At 45.6% G+C, this 27006-nt stretch overlaps 4 protein-coding genes and 1 long non-coding RNA gene across 11 annotated transcripts in view; 1 reads left to right on the top strand and 4 right to left on the bottom strand.

Moving 5' to 3' along the window:
* LOC310756634 (uncharacterized protein) overlaps positions 1 to 27006 on the bottom strand; it is an 820367-nt gene that overhangs the window by 714359 nt on the left and 79002 nt on the right. The window lies entirely within an intron of this gene.
* LOC310757227 (zinc finger and SCAN domain-containing protein 30-like) lies at positions 1278 to 6976 on the bottom strand. Of its 2 annotated transcripts, none has more exons than XM_083602505.1 (5): positions 6336 to 6976; positions 4338 to 4813; positions 4038 to 4164; positions 3365 to 3447; positions 1278 to 1476 (listed from the first exon to the last, which is right to left on the bottom strand). In XM_083602505.1, exons 2-5 carry the CDS (start codon positions 4728 to 4730, stop codon positions 1414 to 1416), a joined length of 666 nt encoding a protein of 221 aa, XP_083458631.1. In that variant the 5' UTR covers positions 4731 to 4813; positions 6336 to 6976; the 3' UTR covers positions 1278 to 1413. The 2 variants fall into 2 exon arrangements, 1 of the variants encoding a protein (XP_083458631.1); XR_014545049.1 differs by lacking the exon at positions 3365 to 3447 and adding an exon at positions 3041 to 3167 and having other exon boundaries at positions 1354 to 1476; positions 6336 to 6462.
* On the top strand, positions 7060 to 12509 carry LOC310757485. Its single transcript, XR_014545257.1, has 2 exons — positions 7060 to 7140; positions 12244 to 12509. It is a non-coding gene; the product is annotated as an uncharacterized lncRNA (long non-coding RNA).
* Positions 8909 to 17579, bottom strand: LOC310756918 (uncharacterized protein). 4 transcript variants are annotated; one of them, XM_083601857.1, is made up of 6 exons: positions 17034 to 17579; positions 13680 to 14169; positions 13093 to 13174; positions 12351 to 12433; positions 11615 to 11741; positions 8909 to 11365 (listed from the first exon to the last, which is right to left on the bottom strand). In XM_083601857.1, the coding sequence occupies exons 2-6, from the start codon at positions 13788 to 13790 to the stop codon at positions 10335 to 10337; spliced, it is 1434 nt and encodes a 477-aa protein (XP_083457983.1). In that variant the 5' UTR covers positions 13791 to 14169; positions 17034 to 17579; the 3' UTR covers positions 8909 to 10334. The 4 variants fall into 4 exon arrangements, with proteins under 4 accessions (XP_083457983.1, XP_083457985.1, XP_083457984.1 ...); XM_083601859.1 differs by having other exon boundaries at positions 13093 to 13278; positions 13491 to 14169; positions 17034 to 17578; XM_083601858.1 differs by lacking the exon at positions 13093 to 13174.
* LOC310756903 (uncharacterized protein) lies at positions 20796 to 25825 on the bottom strand. Its single transcript, XM_083601832.1, has 5 exons — positions 25296 to 25825; positions 25022 to 25103; positions 24241 to 24323; positions 23005 to 23131; positions 20796 to 21815 (listed from the first exon to the last, which is right to left on the bottom strand). Exons 1-5 carry the CDS (start codon positions 25710 to 25712, stop codon positions 21076 to 21078), a joined length of 1449 nt encoding a protein of 482 aa, XP_083457958.1. The 5' UTR covers positions 25713 to 25825; the 3' UTR covers positions 20796 to 21075.

Genomic DNA, 27006 nt, shown 5'->3' with positions numbered 1-27006 from the left:
TTTGAAACATTTTCCACATTCCGAGCATTTAAATAGTTCCTGCTCTGCATGCTTTCTTTGATGAGCAGTGAGGCGCTTATTATTATGGAATCTCTTTCCACACCCCAAGCATTTATGTAGTTTCTCCCCTATGTGAATTCCTTGATGACTAGTAAGGTATGTCTTATGACAAAAGTTCTTTCCACATTCCAAGCACTTAAATGGTTTCTCCCCTGTGTGAATTATTTGATGCAAAGTAAGAGTTCTCTTCTGTGTGAAGCTTTTTCCACACTCAAAGCATCTAAATGGTTTCTCCCCTGTGTGAATACCCTGATGATTTTTAAGATATGCCTTCCGACAAAAGCTCTTTCCACACTCTGGACATTTAAATGGCTTCTCGCCTGTGTGAATTCTTTGATGTAGAGTGAGAGTTGTCTTCTGTGTGAAGCTCTTTCCACACTCCAAGCAAATAAATGGTTTCTCCCCTGTATGAATTCTTTGATGAGTAGTAAGGTGTGTCTTGCGATAGAAGCTTTTTCCACACTCCATGCATGTGTAAGGTTTCTCCCGTGTGAATTATTTGATGGTAAGTGAGAGTTAAATTCTGTCTGAAACACTTTCCACATTCCAAGCATTTAAATAGCTCCTGCCCTGTATGTTTCCTCTGATGAGCAGTGAGATGTATTGCATTATGAAAACTCTCTCCACACTCGAAGCATTTATGCAGTTTCTCCCTTGTGTGAATTCCCTGATGACTAGTAAGGTATACTTTACGGCAAAAGCTCTTTCCACACTCTGAACATTTAAATGGTTTCTCTCCTGTGTGAATTCTTTGATGCAGAGAAAGAGTTGTCTTCTGCGTGAAACTCTTTCCACATTCCAAGCATCTGAATGGTTTCTCCCCTGTGTGAATTCTTTGATGACCAGTAAGGTATGCCTTCCGACAAAAGCTCTTTCCACACTCTGAACATTTAAATGGTTTCTCTCCTGTGTGAATTCTTTGATGCAGAGAGAGAGTTGTCTTCTGTGTGAAGCTCTTTCCACACTCGAAACATCTAAATGGTTTTTCTCCTGTGTGAATTCTTTGGTGATCATCGAGATATATCTTCCGAGAGAAGCTTTTTCCACATTCCAAGCAGGCATGCAATTTCTCCCCTGTGTGAGTTCTTTGATGAGTCGTCATATGTGTCTTATGATAAAAGCTTTTTCCAGAGTCCAGGCATGGGTGTGGTATCTCTCCTGTGTGGATTTTGTAAGGGGTTTCAAATGCTGATGTAGGGTGGAAATGTCTCTGACAGAATATACTTGTTTGTTTACTTGTCTGTATTTCTTCACCTGGGATCTGATGGCCATCACTGCACTGGGAAATAAGGAACTGATTCCACCTTTTCTCTTCTCCTTCTGGTTTCCTTTCCTGCTGCTCTGTCTTTAAAGTCATGTGTGCTTCTGGCAAGAACCAATGGAGATCTTCCTGATTCTCAGATTCCCACTCATGACCTGTTGAAAAAAAAGAGAGGAAACTATCAGGAGCCTGAGGTGTAACTGGAAGCTTAAATAACTGAACCAAAACACATCATGCTTGCGATAAAGGAGTGACAGAAAATTATTAGCATACCTTACTATTCATATCCCTGCCATTAATACCTTAATCAATAGTTGAAGTTCTATAGCCTATTGGACTGAGTCCATGGGGACCCATGTTCAGCACCTAGCTCACACACGGATATCGCTGAGGGATAGTGATAGGTTACCTACCTAACAGGGTTGTTGTGACTATAAACCATAGCACAACCCTATGTATTCTCTTCTGAACTCTTTTGGGCAATGGTGGGTGGATATCTGATAAGTACGAGAAGAAAGCCTGTCATTCAGCATGGGAGCATGTAATTTGCATGCGGTCTAAGCACTGAATTGTCTAGCCAGGATGGTGTAGTGGTTAAGAGCAGTGGACTCGTAATCTGGTGAACTGGGTTCGCTTCCCTGCTCCTCCACATGCAGCTGCTGGGTAACCTTGGGCTAGTCACAGTTCTCTGAAGTCTCTCAGCCTCACTCACCTCACAGAGTGTTTGTTGTGGGGGAGGAAGGGAAAGGAGATTGTGAGCCACTTTGAGACACCTTAAGGGGAGTGAAAAGCAGAGACATCACCTTGCCAACAAAGGTCCGTATAGTTAAAGCCATGGTTTTCCCAGTAGTGATGTATGGAAGTGAGAGCTCGACCATAAAGAAGGCTGATCGCCAAAGAATTGATGCTTTTGAACTATGGTGCTGAAGGAGACTCTTGAGAGTCCCATGGACTGCAAGAAGATCAAACGCATCCATTCTTAAGGAAATTAGCCCTGAGTGCTCACTGGAAGGACTGATCGTGAAGCTGAGGCTCCAATACTTTGGCCACCTCATGAGAAGAGAAGACGCCCTGGAAAAGACCCTGATGTTGGGAAAGACTGAGGGCACAAGGAGAAGGGGATGACAGAGGACGAGATGGTTGGACAGTGTTCTCGAAGCTACAAACATGAGTCTGACCAAACTGTGGGAGGCAGTGGAAGACAGAAGTGCCTGGCGTGCTCTGGTCCATGGGGTCACGAAGAGTCGGACACGACTAAACAACTAAACAACAATAACAACAACAACAAGGGGAGTGAAAGGCGGGATATCGAGTCCAAACTCTTCTTCTCTTCTAGTCAACGGATCCTGGATTAATGAACCCTTGGATGTGCTGGGCAAGGTTCTGTCATTCAGAGTACCCAATCCTGGGTTAAATCGGTCGATGGCTATGGCAGGGCTGTTTTATCAGGCTTTTGGGATTCCACAATGGCCCCAATCTGTATCTGCATTTCTTGCAGATCTTGAAGTTTATTGTTGTGGGCTGTTAAATTGTTGGCTTTACCATTGTACCTGTTTAACCTACTGTTTAAATGGCAAGGTTAGCCATGAATCTTGTAAACAATAAAAATATAGAAAGCCTGTTGAATTGAGTCTGAAAAATATATGAAATGTGCAAAACTGCTTTATATTGCATTTTCTATACGATATTATGGTCAGCTATGCAACGAGGGAACCTTACAGAGAGAGGCAGTGATCTCACAATTCTCCTCCATGACTTCCCTGTGCAGGGCCCTCTGCTCCAGATCCAGCAGGGCCCACTCTTCCTCGGAGAAATACACTGCCACGTCCTCAAAGCACATGGGACCCTGAGGGAAAAGGAAAACATTGGCCTCCTGATTGGTATGATTGAATGCTAAAATACAGAAAAGTCCTGCAGAAATTAAACCTTCTCAAGCGGCATCGGCAGCCTCCCTCATGGGCACCTTGGGGAGGGGGTTGAGTAGAGGACAGAGGCACCCTGGGTGCCCACAGCTCTGCTCCCCCCACTGATCCTACCCCCTACCTCCTCTGGTTTCATCACAACAGCATCAACACCACCACGGAGAAGAGACTGTGAAGCAGATCTTGCCAGCATCATTCCATCACCTGTGAGAGACAAAGGTGATGGGAAGTCTGTAGCACCTGATTCTCCCAGAGATCACATGAGACAAGCCTAGGTACATGCTGTTGTTACACAATGCCTCATCCACTTTCCTACATATCTTACACAATGCTTCCACACGTTATATTAGTGAGTTGTGTGAAAATGCAATTCTTCACACTTGGACTATTGGCTAGAAATCGAAGTACAGTGGTACCTCGGGTTACATACGCTTCATGTTACATACGCTTCAGGTTACAGACTCCACTAACCCAGAAACAGTACCTCGAGTTAAGAACTTTACTTCAGGATGAGAACAGAAATTGTGCTCCGGCGGTGCAGCAGCAGTGGGAGGCCCCATTAGCTAAAGTGGTGCTTCAGGTTAAGAACAGTTTCAGGTTAAGAACAGACCTCCAGAACGAATTAAGTTCTTAACCTGAGGTACCACTGTACTCCTTTAAGTCCTCAGGAACTGAAAATACATTCATTTTTTTCAACTTTGAAAAAATTTGGGGACAAGCCAATTCAGGAGAAAATAAAAGAATCCTAAGGATTTAGGGTATAATCGATAGAGGGAGATCCAGTTAATTCTTACCAAGTGAGGCGGCCACTCTGTCGCTCTCCTGAATGTTCCTCCGTTGAAAGGGATTGTTTCTGTCATCCGATGCAGCCTTCCATGCCCCATGGAAATCAGTGGCCCCTTCAGCAAACAGACCTTTCCCCTGACACAACAATGGGGATATCAAAGATGAGAAGGATTAGAAAAAGCATGAGAAAGGCCTTTATGAGTTTGTGGGTGATTTGCAGAAAAGGCCTGACAGTTAAAGAGAGCATTAGGATACCCTCCTACACATTTTGAGCACCTTGAAGGTACCAGGATGAAACTCTACTTCACCTGCTCTTCTGTCTGCTTCTTGTCCTCTGCCCGACTCAGGAGGAAACCTTCAACCAGGGCCACCGCCTGGGAACTGGTCTCTGCTCCACATTCCCTCACCCAGCTCTCCATCTCTGGGGAAAGGACAGCCAAGAATTGCTCCAGGATCACCAGGTCCAGGATCTCATTCTTCATATGTTGCTCTGGCTTCAGCCACTGATAACAGAGATAGTGGAGTCGGCTGCAAACCTCTCTGGGTCCCTTGGCCTCTTGGTAGCGGAAATGCCTGAAACGCTGGCGCTGTGCCTCTGAGCTGAGGGGTCCCTCCTTACCCAGTACCTTCTGAACTGTTCTTTCCCAGAATTCCCCAGGGCTTACATCTCTTCCTGCTTCAGTTGTGTCTTTCTCTTCCATCTTTGAGCTCTGTTCCAAGGAAGCCTCCAAGTGGATCCAAGAGACCCCTCAGTCTTCTGCCAAATTGGAGGTGCAACCAAGTCCTGAAAAGTCAAGACATTGTCTGGTTAGTGAATAACACTTTCAGGAGAGGAAGAGTTTCGCTCAGGAAATGTGGCTGAGTCTGGATAGCAATATTTTTAAGGATATAGATATTTCTAACTATCAATATGGTGGAAGTGCTATCAACAGCATCATATTCTCTTCTTCATTATTCACTTTTATGAATATTTTTGAAGTGTTAAGATGTACAATCTATTAAAACTATAGAAATAATTACAATAAAAACAACACAGCTGTAGTAGTACATATAAAATATATATAAATACAAACACACATACAGTAAGCCTGCAGCTTATGTGCATCTAACTTGTGCATATTCAGCTTTAAGTGTGGCTAAATAAATAAATAAATAAATAATAGGTGCGGAAAATGACTTGGGCAATCCCACCCACCACTGAACCAATGGAATTTACCGTATTTTTTAGCAATTTTGGCTTTAGGCTTGATTCCCAGAATGCAACCCCCAAATAAGTTGTGGGCTTACTGTATATATAATGTATTACCTGCCCATCAGCCTAAGGTCCCTGGGTGGGTTACAGAATTAACACACAACATCAAAAACAGTTGAAAACAGTTTCCTATCATAAAAATTACGGTGGGTGCTAGCAGCATACACAAAACCGTCTCCCCTGTGCGAATTCAGGTGGACGTCAGATATCAGTTTACTTACGATTATTACAACACGCATCCCTTTTCTTTTAAAGAAGTTACAATAGAATGGATCTCTAGAAAAAGCTGTTACTGCTTCTTCCGTTGAGTCCCATGGAGAAGACGGTCATTCAGAGGCCCCAGTGGGGCCAGTTGGGGTGCGGGGGAGGCCCATAGTGGGATCTGGTGGTGGGGTTCCCCTAAATCCAATGGGATGATCCATTCAACTAAGCATTGCAGACCTGCTTTGCACACCCTCTTCTTCCCCAACCCCCACATATCAAACCTCCTGGTTTATATATGGGGGTCCTAAGTGGATCTGCTGCACAGGCCCCCCTCCCTAGGGTCCCTGGTGACCATCTCCTTTTCCTGCCTGGCATTGGATTTTGGAAATCAGCCCCCAAGAGACATTTTTTACTCCCCCTCCTCACTTTCATCCCTTGTGCATCCTCCCCCCCCCCAATTTGGGGAGGGGCTCTCACCAGATCCCACGGAGGTAGCACTTTTGTGGGTGGGTGGGGGCCGCAGAGAGATCAGTGACCAGTTTTACTCCAAGGGACATGAAAGGGGTGGGGTGGGGGCTTTGGCTCCGCCCCTTCCGAATTTAACCCTTAGAATGCCAACCCCGCACACTCCGATGAAGGGTTTTCTTGGTTGGGGGTGGCAAGAAAATCAAAAGTAGGAAGAAAACCAAGCCCTTCCTCAACAGCTGCCTCCCATTTTAATCAAAACAATGGGAGGAATGGTCTGGTATCCTGCCGACTTCTTGGCATCCCTCTTCCACGAATCAGGGGCACCTCGTCACCTCCTGCCCGGACAGATCTGCACCCAGCGATGTGTCTGACATGGCAGTACCTTGGGCGGGCAGCATGCGAGACGGACTCCCTCGCGAGGAAGAAGATTGGGTGGCCGTCTGTCAAGAGATCCTTTAGCTGCGATGCCTGCATTTCGAGGGGGGGATGCGTGTGTGGACTAGATGACCCTTGGGGGTCCCTTCCAAACCCTATAACTCAGAATCACAGGCAATGAATCATCTGGTCCCCAATCCCCTGGCAACGCAAGTCCTTGGGGGCATTTAATGAGGCGAGAACCCGCCTCCGCCCGCCTCCGCCGCCGGTTCCCCACAAGAAGCGGCCGCCCGTTGAATTCTGCAGGCGGCTCCCCCTCCCGGCCCGGAGAAAACCCTGCGAGGAGACCCGGAAGTGATCAGCAGCAGGCGCGAGTCGAGAAATAGCGGAGGCCATAGAGCGTCCAAGCGGCGGTTGGCAGTTGGGTGCCCCCTAGCAACGCCTCACTTGCTCTTAGCAACGCCGCGCGGCCGTTGGGCGCCTCTAGCAACGCCTCGCGCATCCTTAGTAACGCCGCCAGGCCGTCCCTAGCAACGCCTCACGAGCCCATAGCAACGCCGCCCGACCGCCTTTTCCTTCGCTGGCTTCCTCCTTGCCGGCGCTTCTGCCTCAGCCGCTGCCTTTGCCTCCTTCGTCCTCACAGCGCGGCGCTGCCTTGCATTCCCCGGGACCGCTCTCCGGCTGCTTCGAGGCCCCTTGCGGGTGTCTCCCTTTCCCCCGCCCCGCCATCACGTTTATATACCACCTTTTCTTCCGAGGAGTTCAAGGTGGTTCTCCACGTCCCCAGTTCGCCCTCACAACAACCCTGTGAGGTAGGCTGGGCTGAGAGACGTAGGCCTGCCCAAGGTAGCTTCATGGGGATACGAACCCTACTCTTCCAGGCCCAGCCAGGGGTGCCAACTTGAATAATTGGGGAGGGGAAGGTAAGCCCCACCCTGCATAATCGACCACATAAGATTGTTTTGCAAAATAATTTCATTTGAACAGAAAATAAAAGTTGCTTAGCAAAAAGGGAAGAAGAAATAACTTATAGCAGTATCTTACTTAAATAATTTGCTAGGGTCTTAACAGCCAAGAACAAATTATTTAATCGTTCATTTAAATGATGTTTTTTTTTAAAAATAATAATAATAATAATAATAATAATAATAATAATAATAATAATAATTTATTATTTATACCCCGCCCATCTGGCTGGGCCTCCCCAGCCACTCTGGGCGGCTTCCATAGAAACCAAAAATACAGTAAAATATCACACGTTAAAAACTTCCCTGAACAGGGCTGCCTTAAGATGTCTTCTGAATGTCAGGTAGTTGTTTATCGCTTTGACATCTGCTGGAAGGGCGTTCCACAGGGCGGGCGCCACTACCGAGAAGGCCCTCTGCCTGGTTCCCTGTAGCTTTGCTTCTCGCAATGAGGGAACCGCCAGAAGGCCCTCGGCGCTGGACCTCAGCGTCCGGGCAGAATGATGGGGGTGGAGACGCTCCTTCAGGTATACTGGGCCGAGGCCGTTTAGGGCTTTAAAGGTCAGCACCAACACTTTGAATTGTGCTCGGAAACGTACTGGGAGCCAATGTAGGTCTTTCAAGACCGGTGTTATATGGTCTTGGCGGCCGCCCCCAGTCACCAGTCTAGCTGCCGCATTCTGGATTAGTTGTAGTTTCCGAGTCACCTTCAAAGGTAGCCCCACGTAGAGTGCATTGCAGTAGTCCAAGTGGGAGATAACCAGAGCATGCACCACTCTGGCGAGACAGTCCGCAGGCAGATAGGGTCTCAGCCTACGTACCAGATGGAGCTGGTAAACAGCTGCCCTGGACACAGATTTGACCTGTGCCTCCATGGACAGCTGTGAGTCCAAAATGACTCCCAGGCTGCGCACCTGGTCCTTCAGGGGCACAGTTACCCCATTCAGGACCAGGGAATCCTCCACACCTGTCCGCCTCCTGTCCCCCAAAAACAGTACTTCTGTCTTGTCAGGATTCAACCTCAATCTGTTTACCCCACATTTGATCCTGTGAACATTCCCCTGCCCTGCCTTGATTGGAGTCAGTGCACCTGAACTCCCATTTTCCTCTTCCTCATCCCTGTTCTGGGAGCTTCATAGAATCTTAAGAGTTGGAAGGGACACCCATGGTCATCTAGTCTAACCCCCTGTAATGCTGGAATCTCAGCTAAAGCATCCAGGACAGATGGCCATCCAACCTCTGCTTAAAAATCTCTAAGGAAGGAAAGTTATTCCTGATGTTTAGTTGGAATCTCCTGTCTTGTAACTTGAAGTGGTTAGGAGACCCCTGGGGCAGGGACATGCCCAGATTACAATACCAGGGTGGGTAAATTAAATCTTGTGTGTGTGTGTGTGCAAAACATCATATTCTCCTCTCCCACATCCTCTCCTTGCCTTTGCATGTTTTCTGCACTTGGAAACCAGAGAACATTCCTTTGCCCTTTCCATTTCCTCTTTGCACATTTAATTTCCTGATTCCAAACCCAGCCTCCTATATAAACACATAAACACACACACACACACACACAAAATACCACCACCACCAATACAAAATCAAGGACAGGTAAGCTGGAAATGGACTTTTTGTTATGCATTTATTATTACATTTATAGTTCACCTTTCCTCAAATGAACTTGAAGTGGCTTTATAGTTCTCCTATTCCCAATTTTATATATTCACAACAACCCTGAAAAAAAGCTCACTGACATGAACCTTTCTCCTACCATCTGTGACTGGATTGAAGACTATCTGATAGATCAGACGCAAACAGCGAGGATTGGACATGTAACATCTAATTCCTTAAAAATCAGCACTGGCACACCACAGGGATGTGTGCTAAGTCCCTACCTGTATTCATTGTATACATACGATTGTGTATCATCTGATCTGTCTACTGCAATTATTAAGTTTGCAGATGACACCACCATAATGGGTTTAATAACAGGTGGAGACGGATCAGCGTATAGAGGGGAGGTAAAAAAATATATATACATGGTGCCTAGGGAACAACTTGCACCTTAATATCAGCAAGACAAAGGAGATAGTGTTGGACTTTCGGAGGAAGAGAGGAGAACTAGCCCCGCTGTATATCGGGGAGGGCTGTGTGGAGAGAGTCTCTTCCTTTAAATTCCTTGGGGTTTATCTCAGTAAAGATCTTACTTGGAAAATAAATACAACCCAGGTGGTTAAGAAAGCCCAACAGACTCCATCTCCTCAGAGTACTGCGGAAGAACAATGTCAATCAACATCTGATGATCTCCTTCTACCAGTCAACAATAGAAAGTATCCTTTCATACTGCATCACGGTGTGGTAAGCTGGCTTGACATCAACTGATAGGAAGTGCCTACAGAGGGTGGTGAATACATTACAATATATTATGGGCTGTCCCATGAATCCGCTGGATGAAATAGCGGAAGAATGTTGCCTCAGGAGTGAGGAAAATTCTCAGGGATGATTCACATCCTGGCCAGCACTTTCTTGCTCTCCTGCCCTCGGGCAGAAGATATAGAAGCATGATTAGTCGCACTAACAGGGTAAAGAACAGCTTCTATCCGTGGGCTGTTAGGCTGCTGAATGAAAAGAGAACAACAGGGCAACTGACTTTTGGGCTTGGTAGGTGTGCGTCAGTAAACGAGGGGAATTAAGACTAAGCTGAGTGGGGGGTGCTCATGTAATCTCACTGTATACAAGGTGTACAAGTTACAATAAAGTATTTCAATGTAACCCTGTGAGGTAGAACTAGGCTGAGAGCCATTGGCCCAAGGTTACCCAGTGAACTTCATGGCTTCATGGGGATTTGAACTCTGGTCTCCCAGGGCTGCTTCAGTTTAAATGAGTGGGGCCAAGAGGGAGGGGTGTAGCTTAAGGAAGAAAAGGAGGGTACTCTAAGCCCCCAATGAATATTTAAATAGTTGTACCCTTATGTGCATCATTTCATGTATTTCCACTCCAAGCACTGGAATAGTTTATCCCATGTTAATTCAAAGAAATGAGAACTTTATTTACGTGGAAACTCTTTCCACACTGCAAACATTCATACCGCTTTCCCCTGTATGCATTCTTTGATGGGAAATTAGTGTTTTCTTCGCACTGAAGCTCTTCCCACACTCCGTACATTTATATGGTTTTACTCCTGTGTGAACTCTCTCATGACAACGGAGGTTTGCGTTTGTATTGAAACTCTTTCCACACTTCAAACAGTGATACGGTTTCTCCCCAGTGTGAATTCTTCTATGAGGAATGAGGTCTCTGTTCAGGCGAAAGCACTTTCCACACTCCAAGCATTTATATGGTTTCTCCCCTGTGTGAATCGTTTGGTGAGACGTGAGGTGCCTTTTCCGTGTAAAGCTCACTCCACACACCAGGCACTGATAAGGTTTCTCCCCTGTGTGGATTCTTTGATGATAACTAAGATCAGTCTTCAGAATGAAGCTCTTTCCACACTCCAAGCACTGATAGGGTTTCTCTCCTGTGTGTAGTCTTTGATGATTACTGAGAGTTATATTCTGTCTAAAGCTCTTCCCGCACTCCAAGCACCGAAATGGTTTCTCTCCTGTGTGGATTGTCTGATGGGAAGTGAGGTTTATCTTTCGAATGAAGCTCCTTCCACATTCCAAACACTGATACGGTTTCTCCCCTGTGTGAAGTCTTTGATGATAAGTGAGATTTATCTTTCGAATGAAGCTCTTTCCACAGTCCAAACATTCATAGGGTTTTTCCCCTGTGTGAGTTTTTTGATGATAGCTGAGAGTTATGTTCTGTCGGAAGCTCTTTCCACACTCCAAGCACTTATATGGCTTTTCCACAGTGTGGGTTCTTTGATGAGTAGTGAAAGCTTTCATATCACTGAAGCTCTTTCCACACTCCAAGCACTGGTGTGGTTCCTCTCCTGTGTGAATTCTTGGATGTGTCATGAGGCCTGTCTTCTCATTTAAGCGCTTTGCACCTCCAAAACATTTATATGGCTTCTCCCCAATGTGGATCCTTTGAGGAGTAGTGAGGCTAAAACTTTGACAAAAGCTTTTTTCACATGCTGCAACAAAGATAGAAAACAGGTAAGAACCTGAGGTAAAAATGCTAATGTTTTAGTTGCCAATGTTTTAATCAATAAAAATTATCCACTTTAAGAAATGTGCAAAGAAATATAATGCTAAAAGTTGATAGATTGCTAGACTTTCTAAACAGTTTTAAACTAGTACAGAAATGATGGGTGTTGCAGTCCTGTAATGTCTGTAATGCTGAAGATTCTCCACTCCTGGACAAGTGAAACTTCAACCCTTACCAAGAAAGGTTGCCATCCCACAATTTTCCTCCATGACTTCTTTATGCAGATCTCTCTGATCAGGATCCAGAAGTGCCCACTCCTCCTTGGTGAAGTACACAGCCACCTCCTCAAAGGACACGGGACTCTGAGAAAAAGGGAAATACTGTATTTTTTGCTCTATAAGACTCACTTTTCCCCTCCTAAAAAGTAAGGGGAAATGTGTGTGCGTCTTATGGAGCGAATGCAGGCTGCGCAGCTATCCCAGAAGCCAGAACAGCAAGAGGGATTGCTGCTTTCACTGCGCAGCGATCCCTCTTGCTGTTCTGGCTTCTGAGATTCAGAATATTTTTTTTCTTGTTTTCCTCCTCCAAAAACTAGGTGCGTCTTGTGGTCTGGTGCGTCTTATAGAGCGACAAATACGGTAGTTGAAATATTACATTAAGATATATTGATTCCCAAAATCCATGAGACTCTTTCAATGAAATCTCTATAGATAATAGTTTGTGTTATCTATTACCTTGGTTCCCAAACACTTTGCCCTGTGGATGTTGTATGATTTTTAATTGTACTTTTATTTCCTATATTGCATTTTATCATGTGACAATTTGAATTCCATGGAATGATTTAAATATTTGACTTACTTGCAGGCAGTTCCGACCGAAGAACCAAGAAGCAGGGATTTCAGTTCAGGCCTAGGGAGGTGGGGACCGAGTAGCCTGCCTCCAGCCTGCCTCCTGTGATCTGTCCTCCCTACCTGATCCAGTTCAATAGCAACTGCTTCCCCTTCACCACGAAGCAGAGATGGCTGATGAGGTCTTGCCAGCATCATTTCATTACCTGAGAGAAAAAAAGCTGGCGATAAGCCAGGAACACTTGCTCCTCTCATAGGTTAATCGATGCATCCCTAAATACACATGGGTGTTAGAATTTTTTTATCTGTTAAGCATATTTCAGAGCCTTATATTCTGTTTTATATGTGTGTGAAAGGCCATCTCTTCCCTTTGGGGCTCTGGGCTGCCAGTTTCTTCTCCCAAAAGATTAAAGGAGCCTATGGATTTATTTATCACTTGACCAAGATAAACCCAGTTGAGATACATCCCATCAGTCATCATCATTATTATATTTATTTATATCCTGTCTTATCCCCAGACCGGGACTTGAGGCAGCTTACATTAATTATAACCACACAGATGAAGTACAAAAAGCTAAAACATAAAAAGAGAATAATTAAAATGTTGGTTAAACTCTAGGATAATTAAAACAAAATAAAAACAAATCTATTAAGATACAGATATTAAAAACAGCACTAGTAAAAGCCCTTTTCCACTAGTAAAAGCCCTTGCCTTAAAAAACAGTCAATTCCCAAAGGAAATATGGTCTTTCAGATAGCTTGGACCTAAGCGGTATAGGGTTTTATAGCTCATAACCAGCACTTTGAATTGCACCTGGAATCAGACTGCTAGCCAATGTAGCTGTTCAAACAAGGGAGTTCTTACCCAGTGGCTCCTGTCCAGTGTCTGATGGAGCCCTCTCTGCCTCTGGGAAATCCAGGCCAGCTTTGGCAAATAGACCTGTAACCTGAAGCAACATTAAGAATTGGAGACATCAGCTGTGGAGAAGGATTGGAAAAGGAACGGCAGAGGCAGAAACCTGAAGGGTTATTGGAAGTCTTTCCTTGGATGCTTTCCAAAAAAGGTTTGGGCAATTCACAGAGAAATCTGGGATGCCCTCCCTGGAGCCCACTTAATGTATTTTCTCCCTGTTGTAGAGATTGTAATATGCTGTGCTTGATGCTGTATGGTTTTTTAAAATGTACTTTTAGTTGATTAATTTCTTTCATAAAAATTATACACCACTTGATTGTAAAAAATCGTCAAAGCGGTTTATCTCAAACATTGCATTTTTTGTGTTCCACAGAATTCAATTTGTTATGCATTAAAATACAAGAAATAAAATAAGCAACCAAGAGGCAATTAAAAGTAAATATAAATATTTAACGTTGACCAACTGAATGAAAATCATGGACCACTAGCAGCTCACAGACCACAGTTTGGGAGACCCCTGATCCAGATGACAACCTTACCTGCTGCTCTGCCTGCTTCTTGTCCTCTGCCTGACTCAGGAGGAAACCTTCGGCCAGGGCCACTGCCTGGGAACTGGTCTCTGCTCCACATTCCTTCACCCATCTCTCCATCTCTGGGGGGAGAACAGCCAGAAACTGCTCCAGGATCACCAGGTCCAGGATCTCAGTCTCTCCGGCTTCAGCCACTGACGGCAAAGATGGTGAAGTCGGCTGCAAACCTCTCGGGCCCCCTCAGCCTCCTGGTAGTGGAAATGCCTGAACTTCTGGCATTGCACATTTGCGCTGAGGGTGTCCTCACCTGGAATCTTCCATCCTGTTCTTTCCCACGATTCCCCAGGGCTCCTGGCCTGGATGATAAACAGACCTCTTACTGCTTCAGGCCCAGCTGAGTCTTTCTCTTCCATCTTTGATCTCTGTTCCCTCCAACAGGGTCCAAGAAGCTTCTGTTGCTTCTGCCGAAGACTGCTGTTAGTGGAGTCACTGCCAAGTCCTAAAAATTCAAGACATTGTAGGGTGAGTGAATTATTACGCTGTCAGGACATGAAGATTTTCCCTGAGGAAATGTAGATGAGTCCAGCCACCCATCAGAAGGAAGGGCAGGTGAATGACAAGAGGACTCTTAAGATGATCTTCTGGGGAGGTTCCTTCATGTGTGGGCCATGGATTAAAGCCTTCAACCTGGTTGAAGGTCAGAAGGGAGTTGGTTTGGTGTAGGGCTAAGACCTGGAAGAGATTAGAGTTCTAGTAACTACCCAACCAAGAAGCCCACTGGGTGACCTTTGGCCAGTCACTGCCTCTCAGCCCAACCTACCTCACAGGGTGGTTGTGAGGATAAGATGAGGAGAGGAAGAAGCATATCTGCTACCTTGAGTTCCTTGGAGGAAAAGGTAGTATGTAAATGTAACAAATAAATACATAAATAAGGTGCTGCATCCATCCAACAGCTCTGTTGCTCACAGCTCTTCCTTCATGCACAGACTCCCTCTCTCAGTTGTAGATAGAAAAACAGGACAGTACACATCAGAAATGTGAGTTGGGGGTTGCTTGGAGCTCTGTTGGGGAAGATGGTTTATGGTGGGTTACAGAAAATTGGTATTTCATTGGCAAGTTAATATGTGTTCAGCATTTGTGATTGAGTTACTTTCCCAATATTTGCCCTCTTCCCAGGTGCATAGAAAAAGGATTTACCAGTGGCACTGGCATTGACAATGCCATTACAGTGGTACCTCGGGTTACATATGCTTCTGGTTACAAACGCTTCAGGTTATAGACTCCGCTAACCTAGAAATATTACCTCCGGTTAAGAACTTTGCTTCAGGATGAGAACAGAAATTGTGCTCCGGTGGTGCAGCAGCAGCAGGAGGCCCCATTAGCTAAAGTGGTGCTTCAGGTTAAGAAGAGTTTCAGGTTAAGAACGGACCTTGGGAACGAATTAAGTACTTAACCCAAGGTAACACTGTAATTTACAGATTGGGGGATAAGCATGTAGAGACAAATCAAGATACACAGTAAATTACTTCCGCACCTAGGGGACACAGTTTACATACAAAGAAAAGTTGTTATAATTTCCAGGTGGCACGCTAAATGCATTTGTTACAGAAAAAATGGATGCCGTTTATCCAGTCTTGAAACATTGAGATAAAGGCATTTTCTCAACGTTCTATTGTAGCTCAAGAAGGGTTTCCATAGAATCATAGAATCATAGAGTTGGAAGAGACCACAAGGGCCATCGAGTCCAACCCCCTGCCAAGCAGGAAACACCATCAGAGCACTCCTGACATATGGTTGTCAAGCCTCTGCTTAAAGACCTCCAAAGAAGGAGACTCCACCACACTCCTTGGCAGCAAATTCCACTGTCGAACAGCTCTTACTGTCAGGAAGTTCTTCCTAATGTTTAGGTGGAATCTTCTTTCTTGTAGTTTGGATCCATTGCTCCGTGTCCGCTTCTCTGGAACAGCAGAAAACAACCTTTCTCCCTCCTCTATGTGACATCCTTTTATATATTTGAACATGGCTATCATGTCACCCCTTAACCTCCTCTTCTCCAGGCTAAACATGCCCAGCTCCCTTAGCCGTTCCTCATAAGGCATCGTTTCCAGGCCTTTGACCATTTTGGTTGCCCTCCTCTGGACACGTTCCAGTTTGTCAGTGTCCTTCTTGAACTGTGGTGCCCAGAACTGGACACAGTACTCCAGGTGAGGTCTGACCAGAGCAGAATACAGTGGCACTATTACTTCCCTTGATCTAGATGCTATACTCCTATTGATGCAGCCCAGAATTGCATTGGCTTTTTTTAGCTGCCGCGTCACACTGTTGGCTCATGTCAAGTTTGTGGTCAACCAAGACTCCTAGATCCTTTTCACATGTACTGCTCTCAAGCCAGGTGTCACCCATCTTGTATTTGTGCCTCTCATTTTTTTTGCCCAAGTGCAATACTTTACATTTCTCCCTGTTAAAATTCATCTTGTTTGTTTTGGCCCAGTTCTCTAATCTGTCAAGGTCGTTTTGAAGTGTGATCCTGTCCTCTGGGGTGTTAGCCACCCCTCCCAGTTTGGTGTCATCTGCAAATTTGATCGGGATGCCCTTGAGTCCATCATCCAAGTCGTTGATAAAGATGTTGAATAAGACCGGGCCCAAGACGGAACCGTGTGGCACCCCACTAGTCACTCTTCTCCAGGATGAAGAGGAACCATTGATGAGCACCCTTTGGGTTCGGTCAGTCAGCCAGTTACAAATCCACTGAGTGGTAGCATAGTCAAGACCGCATTTTACCAGCTTCGTTACAAGAATATCATGGGGCACCTTGTCAAATCCCTTGCTGAAATCAAGGTAGGCTACATCCACTGCGTTCCCTTCATCTACCAGGCTTGTAATTCTGTCAAAAAACGAGATCAGGTTAGTCTGACATGACTTATTTTTCAGAAATCCATGCTGACTATTGGTGATCACAGCATTCCTTTCTAGGTGCTCACAGACTGTTTGCTTAATGGTCTGCTCCAGAATCTTCCCTGGTATTGATGTCAGACTGACTGGGCGGTAATTATTTGGGTCCTCTCTTTCCCCCTTTTTGAAAATAGGGACAACATTTGCCCTCCTCCAGTCTGCCGGGACTTCGCCTGTTCTCCAGGAATTCTCAAAGATGACTGCCAGTGGTTCTGAGATCACATCCTAGGGAGTGCAGGGAAGGAGTTGGGGTGTCTTGGGGGTGTCATCAGGCATTTAATTACATGCCCTAGAGAAGGCAAAATGACAGCTGGGTGTCCAATAAAATTCTTATATCATACTCAACGTGCAGCTGAGGATGAATTTCCCTAGAGCTCAGGTCAGTGTTGCACAAAATGGGGAGACACTCACCAGGCTACAGAAGGGGCCATCGATGCAGCTCCTGGGAGAGTCAAAGCCCACTTGCGCCCCCACCCAGGAAGCCACCAAGGCAGAGCAGCATTGGCTCTGGAGGTTCCCTGCTGCCCTCCTCCTCCCTAAATTCCTCCCCCCCACACGCTTTTCCTCTCTAGGAACCTAGCTCAGTTGCTTTTAACCCTGAGGAGGCCATGCAGCACGATCTCTCTCTCAAAGCAGGCGCCAAAGAGGAAACGCTCACAGATGGGGCTCACCTGGCCGGATTAAGACTCAGCGGCAATTCGGGTTCCCAAGCGAACATCGGGGGGGGGGGGTTGCAATGGGTGTGTGTGGGGAAGCGGACATCAATGGAAAGACTTTGGAAAGAAATCAGAGGCAGAACACACACCGAATTGCGCATGTTTCTGCCGCATTCATGACAACAGTCGAATGTGAACCTGAAGTTGAGGAGCGGTTTCCTAGAGGGGAAAAGAATAGCGGGTGGGGAGGGGACTGGGTCCCCCAGAAAGGGGTCAGAAACTTTTTCAGCAGGGGGCAGGTCCACTGTCCCTCAGACCTTGTGGGGGGCCGGACTATATTTTGGGGGGGGGGAGTAGAAGAACAAATTCTTATGCTCTACAAATAACCCAGAGATGCATTTTAAATAAAAGGACACATTCTACTCATGTAAAAACACGCTGATTCCTAGACCATCCAAGGGCTGGATTTAGAAGGTGATTGGGCCGGATCCAGCCCCCGGGCTTTAGTGTGCCTACTCATGCTCCAAAGCAACCTGCCAGTTGCTTCCTGCCTCCGCCTTCACCTTCACCTCCGCTGCAAAGGCTGCGTGGGGTGTGGGAAATGGCTGGATTCCTTCTTTTGCTGTAAGGGCTGCGTCTGGAGTTTACCTCCCAGGCTGGGGTGGGCTCCCCTTTGCGTTGTGGGTGAAGTGGGGAGTCAGATGGCCTGGAGGGGGAAGGAGCCTGGGAAAGGTGGAGATGGAGATGCGGGGAGATCAGCCAGTTAAATTGGGAGAAAAATGGGGGCAGAGCTTTTGGGAAGGTGGAAGAGAGTGTGCCAACTTGAACAAAATATTGGGGGTGGGGCTCATAAGCCCCACCCTGCATAATCAATCACATGATGTGGCATGGACATACCATTTGAATAGCAATGCAAGTCAACATGGGGGCAGCCCCCTCCAATATTTTATTGTGGGACCTGAAGGAACCTGGCCTATGGGAGTTGGATCCTAAGCCCCCCACGCATTGTTGTCATTTAGTCGTGTCCGACTCTTCGTGACCCCATGGACCAGAGCATGCCAGGCACTCCTGTCTTCCACTGCCTCCCGCAGTTTGGTCAAACTCATGCTGGTAGCTTCGAGAACACTGTCCAACCATCTCATCCTCTGTCGTCCCCTTCTCCTTGTGCCTTCCATCTTTCCCAACATCAGGGTCTTTTCCAGGGAGTCTTCTCTTCTCATGAGGTAGCCAAAGTATTGGAGTCTCAGCTTCAGGATCTGTCCTTCCAGTGAGCACTCAGGGCTGATTTCCTTCAGAATGGATAGGTTTGATCTTCTTGCAGTCCATGGGACTCTCAAGAGTCTCCTCCAGCACCATAATTCAAAAGCATCAATTCTTTGGCGATCAGCCTTCTTTATGGTCCAGCTCTCACTTCCATACATTACTACTGGGAAAACCATAACTTTAACTATATGGACCTTTGTCGGCAAAGTGATGTCTCTGCTTTTTAAGATGCTGTCTAGGTGCCAACTTCTGTCCTCTGGTGCATTTTTGCACGTGGCCCAGCCCTGATCGGAGGGGGAGAGGATTCTTCAAGCAGGACGCAAAAAAGGTGCCGTGCAATTGGGGTTGTGTGTGAGAGAAATACCCCCTACCAGAACACAACTGGTGAACCCCAGTTCCAGATGGTCACCGCTATGTCCTACATAAAGGGGGGGGGGGATAGTTATGATTTAGTAGGAAATGTAGGTGAGCTCAATAGGCCAATAAACAAACTGAGAATTATTGTAAACAGGTCAAAACATCAGCAGGTTTAGAATAAATTCAGCAGTATAAAATATATGGAAATAGAATGTGAAAAGAGAAGATATGGATTAGAATATGCAGTGGTAAAAGACAGTAAAAGATCAAGCCATGGAATGGCAGAAGGGAAGTAAATGTCTCAATTTTTGTAATAATGTATGAAAACTATGATGAAAAAACAAAAGTATATTGTAAAAAAAAAAAAAAAAGATCTTCTGGTCTGAAAGTTTAATCAATGAGCATTTCTAGAGCTGAGTGACAGCTTTGATATGAATTAGCCTTCAAGACAGCCTAGACAGCCTTTTAGAATTGTTGCCAAAGAAAGAGGGTGAACATACATGTGCAAACCGTCCTGAATGGCGTGGTGAGAAATTGTAGAAAGCAGTTTTCTCCTCCCCTTCATAGTCCTCTATCCTATGAAACTGATTGGTGAGAGATTCAGGGCGATTGACACAGAGCATATACTGTGTGTGTGTGTGTGTGTGTGTGTGTGTGTGTCTGTATAATATTATAGGGCTTTATTCACCTGCTGCACAGTCCCATCAATGGATAAAAACTACTCAGGGAAAACAAGAGTGTCCCTGTTGCAATTTTTTAGATAAATAATTACATAAAGATATGGACAGTTTCTAATTGCTCACTTCCTGCCTGAAGCATTTCCTTTCCCCATTCATAGCAGTGGGTTGTATCTAATGTTAATCCTGCCCAAAGTACACCCACTGAACTTAATGAACATGACAACTTGGGTCCGTTAATTTCAGGGTGGTCAACTTTTCATACCAAGGGGCTGCAAGAATACTTCATCGCAGAACACATGGGCCACACAATGAATTAAATTTCTGTATCGTAAATTGAAGTGTTCACAATATACTTAATATTATTTAATATACACAATTAAAGAAATTAATGAAATGTACAGTATATAATTAAATACACATATAGTATTTAATTTAATATATTTAATTATTAAAACAAATTTAATACACAAACAGATGTAGGTGCTTTCATTAACAATGCATGACACACACAATTTTTTAAAAAAGGCTTTAATATTCCCCCCTCCCATGAATGTTGCTGGGGGCCATGAAAAAAAGCTGGACCACCTTGGTCTACTCTAAGCAAGATTAACACTGGATAGGACCAATTTGCATGATGTCTCTCTATATGAATTCCCTGATCAGAAGACGGGGAAAATTGGGATAGAAGCATTTTTATGGATTCACCCCATGTGATTTCTCTGATAAGTGAGCATCACCCTCCCATGTGTTAATACAGTTTCCCCCTTTTAAATTCATTGATGGCAATGGATATTTATGTTTCTTTGAAGCTCTTTCCAAACTCCAAGCACTGTAGGCTGCATAAGAGTCTACTGGGGCAATGTCCCACCAAGTGAAATTTCAAGCAAAAGCCCTGTTTAGGGAAGTTTTTGATGTGTGACATTTTAATGTATTTTTAATCTTTGTTAGAAGCCACCCAGAGTGGCTGGGGAAACCCAACCAGATGGGCACGGTACAAATAAATTATCATCATCATCATTATCATTTAACATCCCTTCCCGCCCCTTCTCAAAACCTCACAATCTTCTGCCAGAATACATGTGCAAAGTCTTGAAGGTGCTATTATGTTCTTTTTGTTGCCCTATTACAAAAAAAGAGTAGGATGGGCCACACTCCTGGCACTGAAATGGATTCTTCCGGCTGTGAAAACCTCAATGAAGATGGGAAATGGCACCGTATTTTTCGCTCTATAAGACGCACCAGACCATAAGACGCACCTAGTTTTTGGAGGAGGGAAACGAGAAAAAAAATATTCTGAATCTCAGAAGCCAGAACAACAAGAGGGATCGCTGCACAGCGAAAGCAGCGATCCCTCTTGCTGTTCTGGCTTCTGGGATAGCTGCGCAGCCTGCATTCGCTCCATAAGATGCACACACATTTCCCCTTACTTTTTAGGAGGGAAAAAGTGAGTCTTATAGAGCAAAAAATACGGTACATTTAATAAAATTCTTTCCACATTTACAAGCATTGATATTGTTTCTCCCCTGTATGGATTCTCTGATGGGAAGTGAGACTTTCCTTCCAGCTGAAGGTCTTCCCACATTCCAAGCACTGGTAGGGTTTCTCCCCGCTGTGAATTCTTTGATGGCGGCGGAAATGTGTGCTTCTGTGGAAGCTCTTTCCACACTCCAAGCACTGATAGGGTTTTTCCCCTGTATGAATCCTTTGATGGGAAGTGAGACTGTCCTTCCAGCTATAGCTCTTTCCACACTCCAAGCACTGATATGGTCTCTCCCCGGTATGAATCCTTTGATGGGAAGTGAGACTTCTCTTGGTGGTGAAGCCAATCCCACATTCCAGACACTGGTAGGGTTTGTTCCCACTGTGAATTCTTTGATGGGCATGGAGGTTGGAGCTCTGACTGAAGCTCTTTCCACATTCTAAGCATTCGTACGGTCTCTCCCCTGTATGAATTCTTTGATGACGACAGAAATCTGTGCTTCTGTTAAAGCTCTTTCCACAATCCAAGCACTGATATCGCTTCTCTTCGGTATGAATTCTTTGATGGGAAGTGAGATTTTTCTTCCAGCTGAAGTTCTTCCCACATTCCAAGCACTGATAAAGTTTCTCCTTGTTGTCAGTTTCTTGATGGGAACTTTGATAGATGTTCTCTCCACACTCCAGATATTCATATGGCTTCTCAACTGTGTGGAGTTTGTCATGGTCTCCCTGATTCTTGGTTTCCAATTTGTCACCTTCTGCAATGACAACAAAAACAATGAGAGAGCCTTAGGAGGAAACAGAACCCCAAAATACTGAACAATGCCCAATAAGGGTGGTGACGAAGGAAGAAATGAAGGGACTTTGATGAGAGGCAGATCTTACTACAGAATTAACTCCCTTTGGTCGCCAGCATTAACTGAGAGCTGGCTTGCTACAGACTGTTGACTCTGGGTTTGGCTTAGTGTCGAAGATCATTGGGTCATCTTTGACCAATCACTCTCCCTTTCAGTCTAGCCTACTTCACAAGGTTGATGTGCAGGTAAATGATACAACCATGTCCATTCTCTTCAGAACTGTGAGGAGTAATAGAAAAGATGAAAATACGATAGACTGTAAAGGTTAGGCTTAGAAGTTCCATGGACAATCCCTGACTTCTCTAGCTAAAGCAATGGTGGTGAACCTCTGGCACATGGGTCTGATGAGGTTGTTTTCAGCTAGACCTGCAACTTCTGGTGTGGGAAGGTAAAACGTTGCTGTAAATGAAGAACGAGGAGCTTAAAATACACTCCTGATTGCTCCTTGCTGGGGGGGCTCCCTCTCAGTAACCATCAGCTGATCATCTCTGTCAGGATGCCCCACTGAGATCAGCAGCATTAGGGAATTTTTCATCAGGAACTCCCTAGGTCACCTGATGAGGCTCTTGGAGCTGATCAGCTGATGAGCCCTGAGATTCATCACTTTGAAGTTCATCTGCAATTGCCCATGAAAGGCAGTTAAGACAAATAGCAAATTATAAAAAGGGGTGAGTAGGACTCTGGGTAGGGAGGACTCTTGAAGAGATATTTTTACGAAGGCAAAAGCATCATATATCTATGGGAATCTGAGATGAGTAAAAGCCCACCTCTTTTCTGAGATGGATTGCTGTTTGGGCCAATCATGAAATCCACCTCTGAAGTCCGTGGTTTCCTTTGGCCAACCAGAAAATTAACGAGGGGCTACTTCTACCCTGAGCAACCCTAAAACTCACATTTCAAAGGTCTGGGAAGTTCAGACCAGTCTGATAATTCTTTAGAAAGGCATAAGTGGTGTACGAGTTCTGAGACAACACAGTAGATACTTGTCCAAATGCTGTACGTGGTGCCACTGAGCTGCATCAGATCATTCATCATAAAACAGACATACTGAATTTCACAGCAGATATTATCATCCAATGGGGAGCCATACCAAGAGACGCCACGATCACACAGTTCTCCTCCATGACACTGTTATGCAGCGTTCTCTGGTCAGGATTCAGCAGGGCCCACTCCTCATCCGTGAAGTATACAGCCACATCCTCAAAGAACACTGTACCCTAAAATTAAAAGAAATTATATCCTCCTGATAGACAGAATAAAAGCCTTCTACTACAATATATTCCATCTATTAAGTGCTGTGATGTCTTAATTGGGTTCTTTTATTTCCCATTTTAAAAGTGGGCATTTATATTTTAGTATCTGTGTATCTGGTGACAGCAGTCACGAAATTAAAAGACGCCTGCTTCTTGGGAGAAAAGTGATGACAAACCTAGACAGCATCTTAAAAAGCAGAGACATCACCTTGCCAACAAAGGTCCGTATAGTAAAAGCTATGGTTTTCCCAGTAGTGATGTATGGAAATGAGAGCTGGACCATCAAGAAGGCTGATCGCCAAAGAATTGATGCTTTTGAATTATGGTGCTGGAGGAGACTCTTGAGAGTCCCATGGACTGCAAGAAGATCAAACCTCTCCATTCTGAAGGAAATCAGCCCTGAGTGCTCACTGGAAGGACAAATCGTGAAGCTGAGGCTCCAAGACTTTGGCCACCTCATGAGAAGAGAAGACTCCCTGGAAAAGACCCTGATGTTGGGAAAGATGGAGGGCACAAGGAGAAGGGGACGACAGAGGACGAGATGGTGGGACAGTGTACTCGAAGCTACCAGCATGAGTTTGACCAAACTGCGGGAGGCAGTGGAAGACAGGAGGGCCTGGCATGCTCCTTTTCGTGCATGCACACGAAAGCTTATACAGAGAACAAACTTAGTTGGCCCCTAAGGTGCTACTGGGCAATTTCTTTATTTTTTATATATATTTTGACTGCATCAGACCAACATGGCTACCTACCTGAATTGTGGGAAATAGACCCTCTGTGGCCTCTAAAATAAGCATGGGACCGTCTAGGGAGCTGAGACCAGGTTTCCCAGCTTCAGAGGATGCAACTGGCAGACATTAGATAATTGACTCTGGCCCAAAAGAATGTAAAATAAGGAAGAACCTAAAAATGATAGCTAACTGCTAGGTGACGTGGCTCCTTATTCTCAGGATTTAAACATTCATTGAGTAGCTTTGAATGCGAAGTGGAAGAGAGAGAGATTGCTAAAGGCTGAAGGAAGGGTCAGGAGCACCCAGACTGCCCCCAGTCTCCTGGTTGGACCCTTTCCTTACCTGATCTTGTTCCACTGAAACTGCTACCCTTCCATTGCAATGAGGAGAGGTCTGAGGTGATCTTGCTGAAATCATTCCTTCACCTGCAAGATATAAAGGGGGATAGAAGCCAGGAGCATATGCTTGTCTCCGAGATTCAGCAATGCATGCCTAACTACACATGGATCTTAAAGGTAAAGGTACCCCTGTCCGTTAGGTCCAGTCGCAGACTACTCTGGGGCTGCACATTCATCTCGCTCTATAGGCCGAGGGAGCTGGTGTTTGTCCACAGACAGCTTCCGGGTCATGTGGCCAGCATAACTAAGCTGCTTCTGGCGAACCAGAGCAGCACACGGAAATGCCGTTTACCTTCCCGCCGGAGCGGTACCTATTTATCTACTTGTACTTTGATGTGCTTTCGAACTGCTAGGTGGGCAGGAGCAGGGACCGAGCAACGGGAGCTCACCCCGTCGCGGGGATTCAAACCGCCGACCTTCTGATCAGCAAGCCCCAGGCTTAGTGGTTTAGACCACAGCGCCACCCGCCGCATGGATCTTAGAAGATCCCTATTGAGTGTTTCTACTAATTTTACGTTATAGTGTGGAACACATCTCTCCCACTGAGGATGCTTGGAAAAAAAGGTCGAAATGCTGGTCCCCATGTATAAATGATAAAATGTTGTAAATCAACACATTTCTCAGTGGTGGAAAAGGCTGGAAGACAACAATCTACTAATCCAAATGATTAAAAGGGCCTTGGATTTATTTCAAAATCAATAGACCAGATTAAGATCAATCCTCACCCAGTGGCCCCTGTCTGGTGTCCGATGGATCCTTTTCCACTTCTAGGAGATCAGTGCCCTTTTTTGCAAATGGATCCTGTACCTGAAACAGTAACGAGGATGGAAGACATCAAATGGGGAGAAGGGTTAGAAAAGCCATGACAGAGGTAGGAAGCGAAGAGTTGCTGAATATTCTTTGGATGTTCTCCCCCCCCCCAAAAAAAATTAAGAGAATTTTTGGGAAGCCCTCCCTCACATTCTGCGCCCCTTGAGATTATCTAGATGCAACTCTCACCTGCTGCTCTTTCTGCTTCTTGACCTCTGCTTGACTCAGGAGGAAACCTTCGACCAGGGCCACCGCCTGGGAACTGGTCTCCGCTCCACATTCCCTCACCCAGCTCTCCATCTCAAGTGGAAGGACCGTCAAGAATTGCTCCAGGATCACCAGGTCTAGGATCTGAGTCTTGGTGTGCTGCTCCGGCTTCAGCCACTTACGACAAAGACGGTGGAGTTGACTCCAAACCTCTCGGGGCCCCTTGGCCTCCTGGTAGCAGAAAGCCCTGAACTGTTGACGCTGAACATCTGAGCTGAGGTTGTCCTCCTCACCCAGGATCTTCTGCACTGTTCTCTCCCAAAATCCCCTACTGCTCCCGGTCTTGATGGCATCATGGCCTCTTCCTTTTTCGGGGCCTGCCGAGTTTTCCTCTTCCATCTATGCTCCAAGGAGGCCTCCAAGAGGTCTGAAGGAAGTCTTCGGTCTTCTGCCAATTTCAGTCTGCCCTAGTTAGAAGCGCTACGAAGACCTATAAAGCCAAGACGTTGTTCTGTTATTAGACGCTACACTGTCAGGAGAGGAAAAATTGTTCCCTGAGGCAGCCTGGAGGGTTCTTGCTAGCAACCAGGCCAGATTATAGTGATGCAATAGCCCTCCTCGATTGAAAGTTATGAAGCAAAATGTGCCGGCCACCTTTTACACCAGCTTTCCTCAACCTACAGGCCACGGGACATTCCTGGGCCTCAGCACCCTTCCAGGTGGGCCTTGCAGCCTCAACACTCCCCAGCCTTACCCTTAGAGATAAGCAAGGCTGGCTGCTTCCCTCTGCTTCTCGGTGGTGTTGCAAAGGTAAGGAAGTCAGCCTGGTTCCTCATTTGCATTAAAGCAAAGAGTGAATTCAGAATTGTCATAACAAGTGAGTTGTTTCTGAGCATCAGGCAAAAGTTAGGAATCACCCAGGGTCCCGAAGAGAGACTGTCCCCCAACCCACCCTGATTTAGTGCATCCTTTTCATCCTAGCAAGCTAAAGGCAGCTTTTTTGTAACATCTGAGATCAGAAAAAGGTTGTTTTCTGCAAATCCTTCTACACAGTCAATTGTGTGTGACTGAAAGTGCCCTGCGATTCCGTCCTGGCAGGTGAGATCAATGGGGCTCTGCAGTGCCCCACCACCAATTGGCCAGAGAGTGTATTAAAGGGGATTATTTCCCTTTCATACAACAGGATGTGGGGCAGTCATGAGAATTTTTCCCACGGAGGAGCAAAGCATTGCTGTGATTATTAAGTATTCAATCTATATCCCACCCTTCCTTCCAAAGGGGTAAAACACTGAAAGGTGGGGGGAGGCTAGTTTGTCCCCCAAAATGTACACACACACACACACACACCCTGCCTCAGGTTCTACAAATACTGAAAACTTTGTCTCTCTTTTAAAATAGGAATCTGGATTATGGTTCGTGGAGAAGGGAGGAATTTTCCCCTTACACACCCACTAAACAAATCCATTCGACCACGCTGGTTTGCTTTCATTCAGTGGTCTCTGCTGCATTGGATACCTTTGATTAAAAGACCACTTGTAGTTTTAAGGAATGTTTTCCGTTCAGTCTCATGTTTGGGGGTTGCATGTCTGAATGGGCACATGCATGTCACTCAGAGGCTTGATATCGCCACTTGCTTTTTTTGGGGCGGGGAGGGGTGCATTATAATTCTAATCAAATTGCAGCCGAATACGCA

Source organism: Podarcis filfolensis (assembly GCF_964270895.1).
Source record: "Podarcis filfolensis genome assembly, chromosome: 2".
Taxonomy (NCBI): Eukaryota; Metazoa; Chordata; class Lepidosauria; order Squamata; family Lacertidae; genus Podarcis; species Podarcis filfolensis.
Note: the sequence above shows the minus strand (reverse complement) of the source record. Positions and strands in the feature narration are given on the sequence as shown.

Bases quoted from the DNA above. Each gene is read 5' to 3' on its own strand.
- LOC310756918 (XM_083601857.1), bottom strand. From the start codon at position 13,790: ATGGAGAGATGGGTGAAGGAATGTGGAGCAGAGACCAGTTCCCAGGCA. The intron at 12,434-13,092 runs GTAAGAACTCCC...TTTTTCTCTCAG, and splicing joins CACTGGACAGGAGCCACTGG to GTAATGAAATGATGCTGGCA. The intron at 11,366-11,614 runs GTAAGGGTTGAA...TCTTTGTTGCAG, and splicing joins TGGGATGGCAACCTTTCTTG to CATGTGAAAAAAGCTTTTGT.
- LOC310757227 (XM_083602505.1), bottom strand. From the start codon at position 4,730: ATGGAAGAGAAAGACACAACTGAAGCAGGAAGAGATGTAAGCCCTGGG. The intron at 4,165-4,337 runs GTGAAGTAGAGT...TTGTTGTGTCAG, and splicing joins AGAAGCAGACAGAAGAGCAG to GGGAAAGGTCTGTTTGCTGA. The intron at 1,477-3,364 runs GTAGGGGGTAGG...TTTTTTCAACAG, and splicing joins TTGTGATGAAACCAGAGGAG to GTCATGAGTGGGAATCTGAG.
- LOC310756903 (XM_083601832.1), bottom strand. From the start codon at position 25,712: ATGGAAGAGGAAAACTCGGCAGGCCCCGAAAAAGGAAGAGGCCATGAT. The intron at 24,324-25,021 runs GTGAGGATTGAT...TATATCTTGCAG, and splicing joins CACCAGACAGGGGCCACTGG to GTGAAGGAATGATTTCAGCA. The intron at 21,816-23,004 runs GTATGGCTCCCC...TTGTCATTGCAG, and splicing joins TGTGATCGTGGCGTCTCTTG to AAGGTGACAAATTGGAAACC.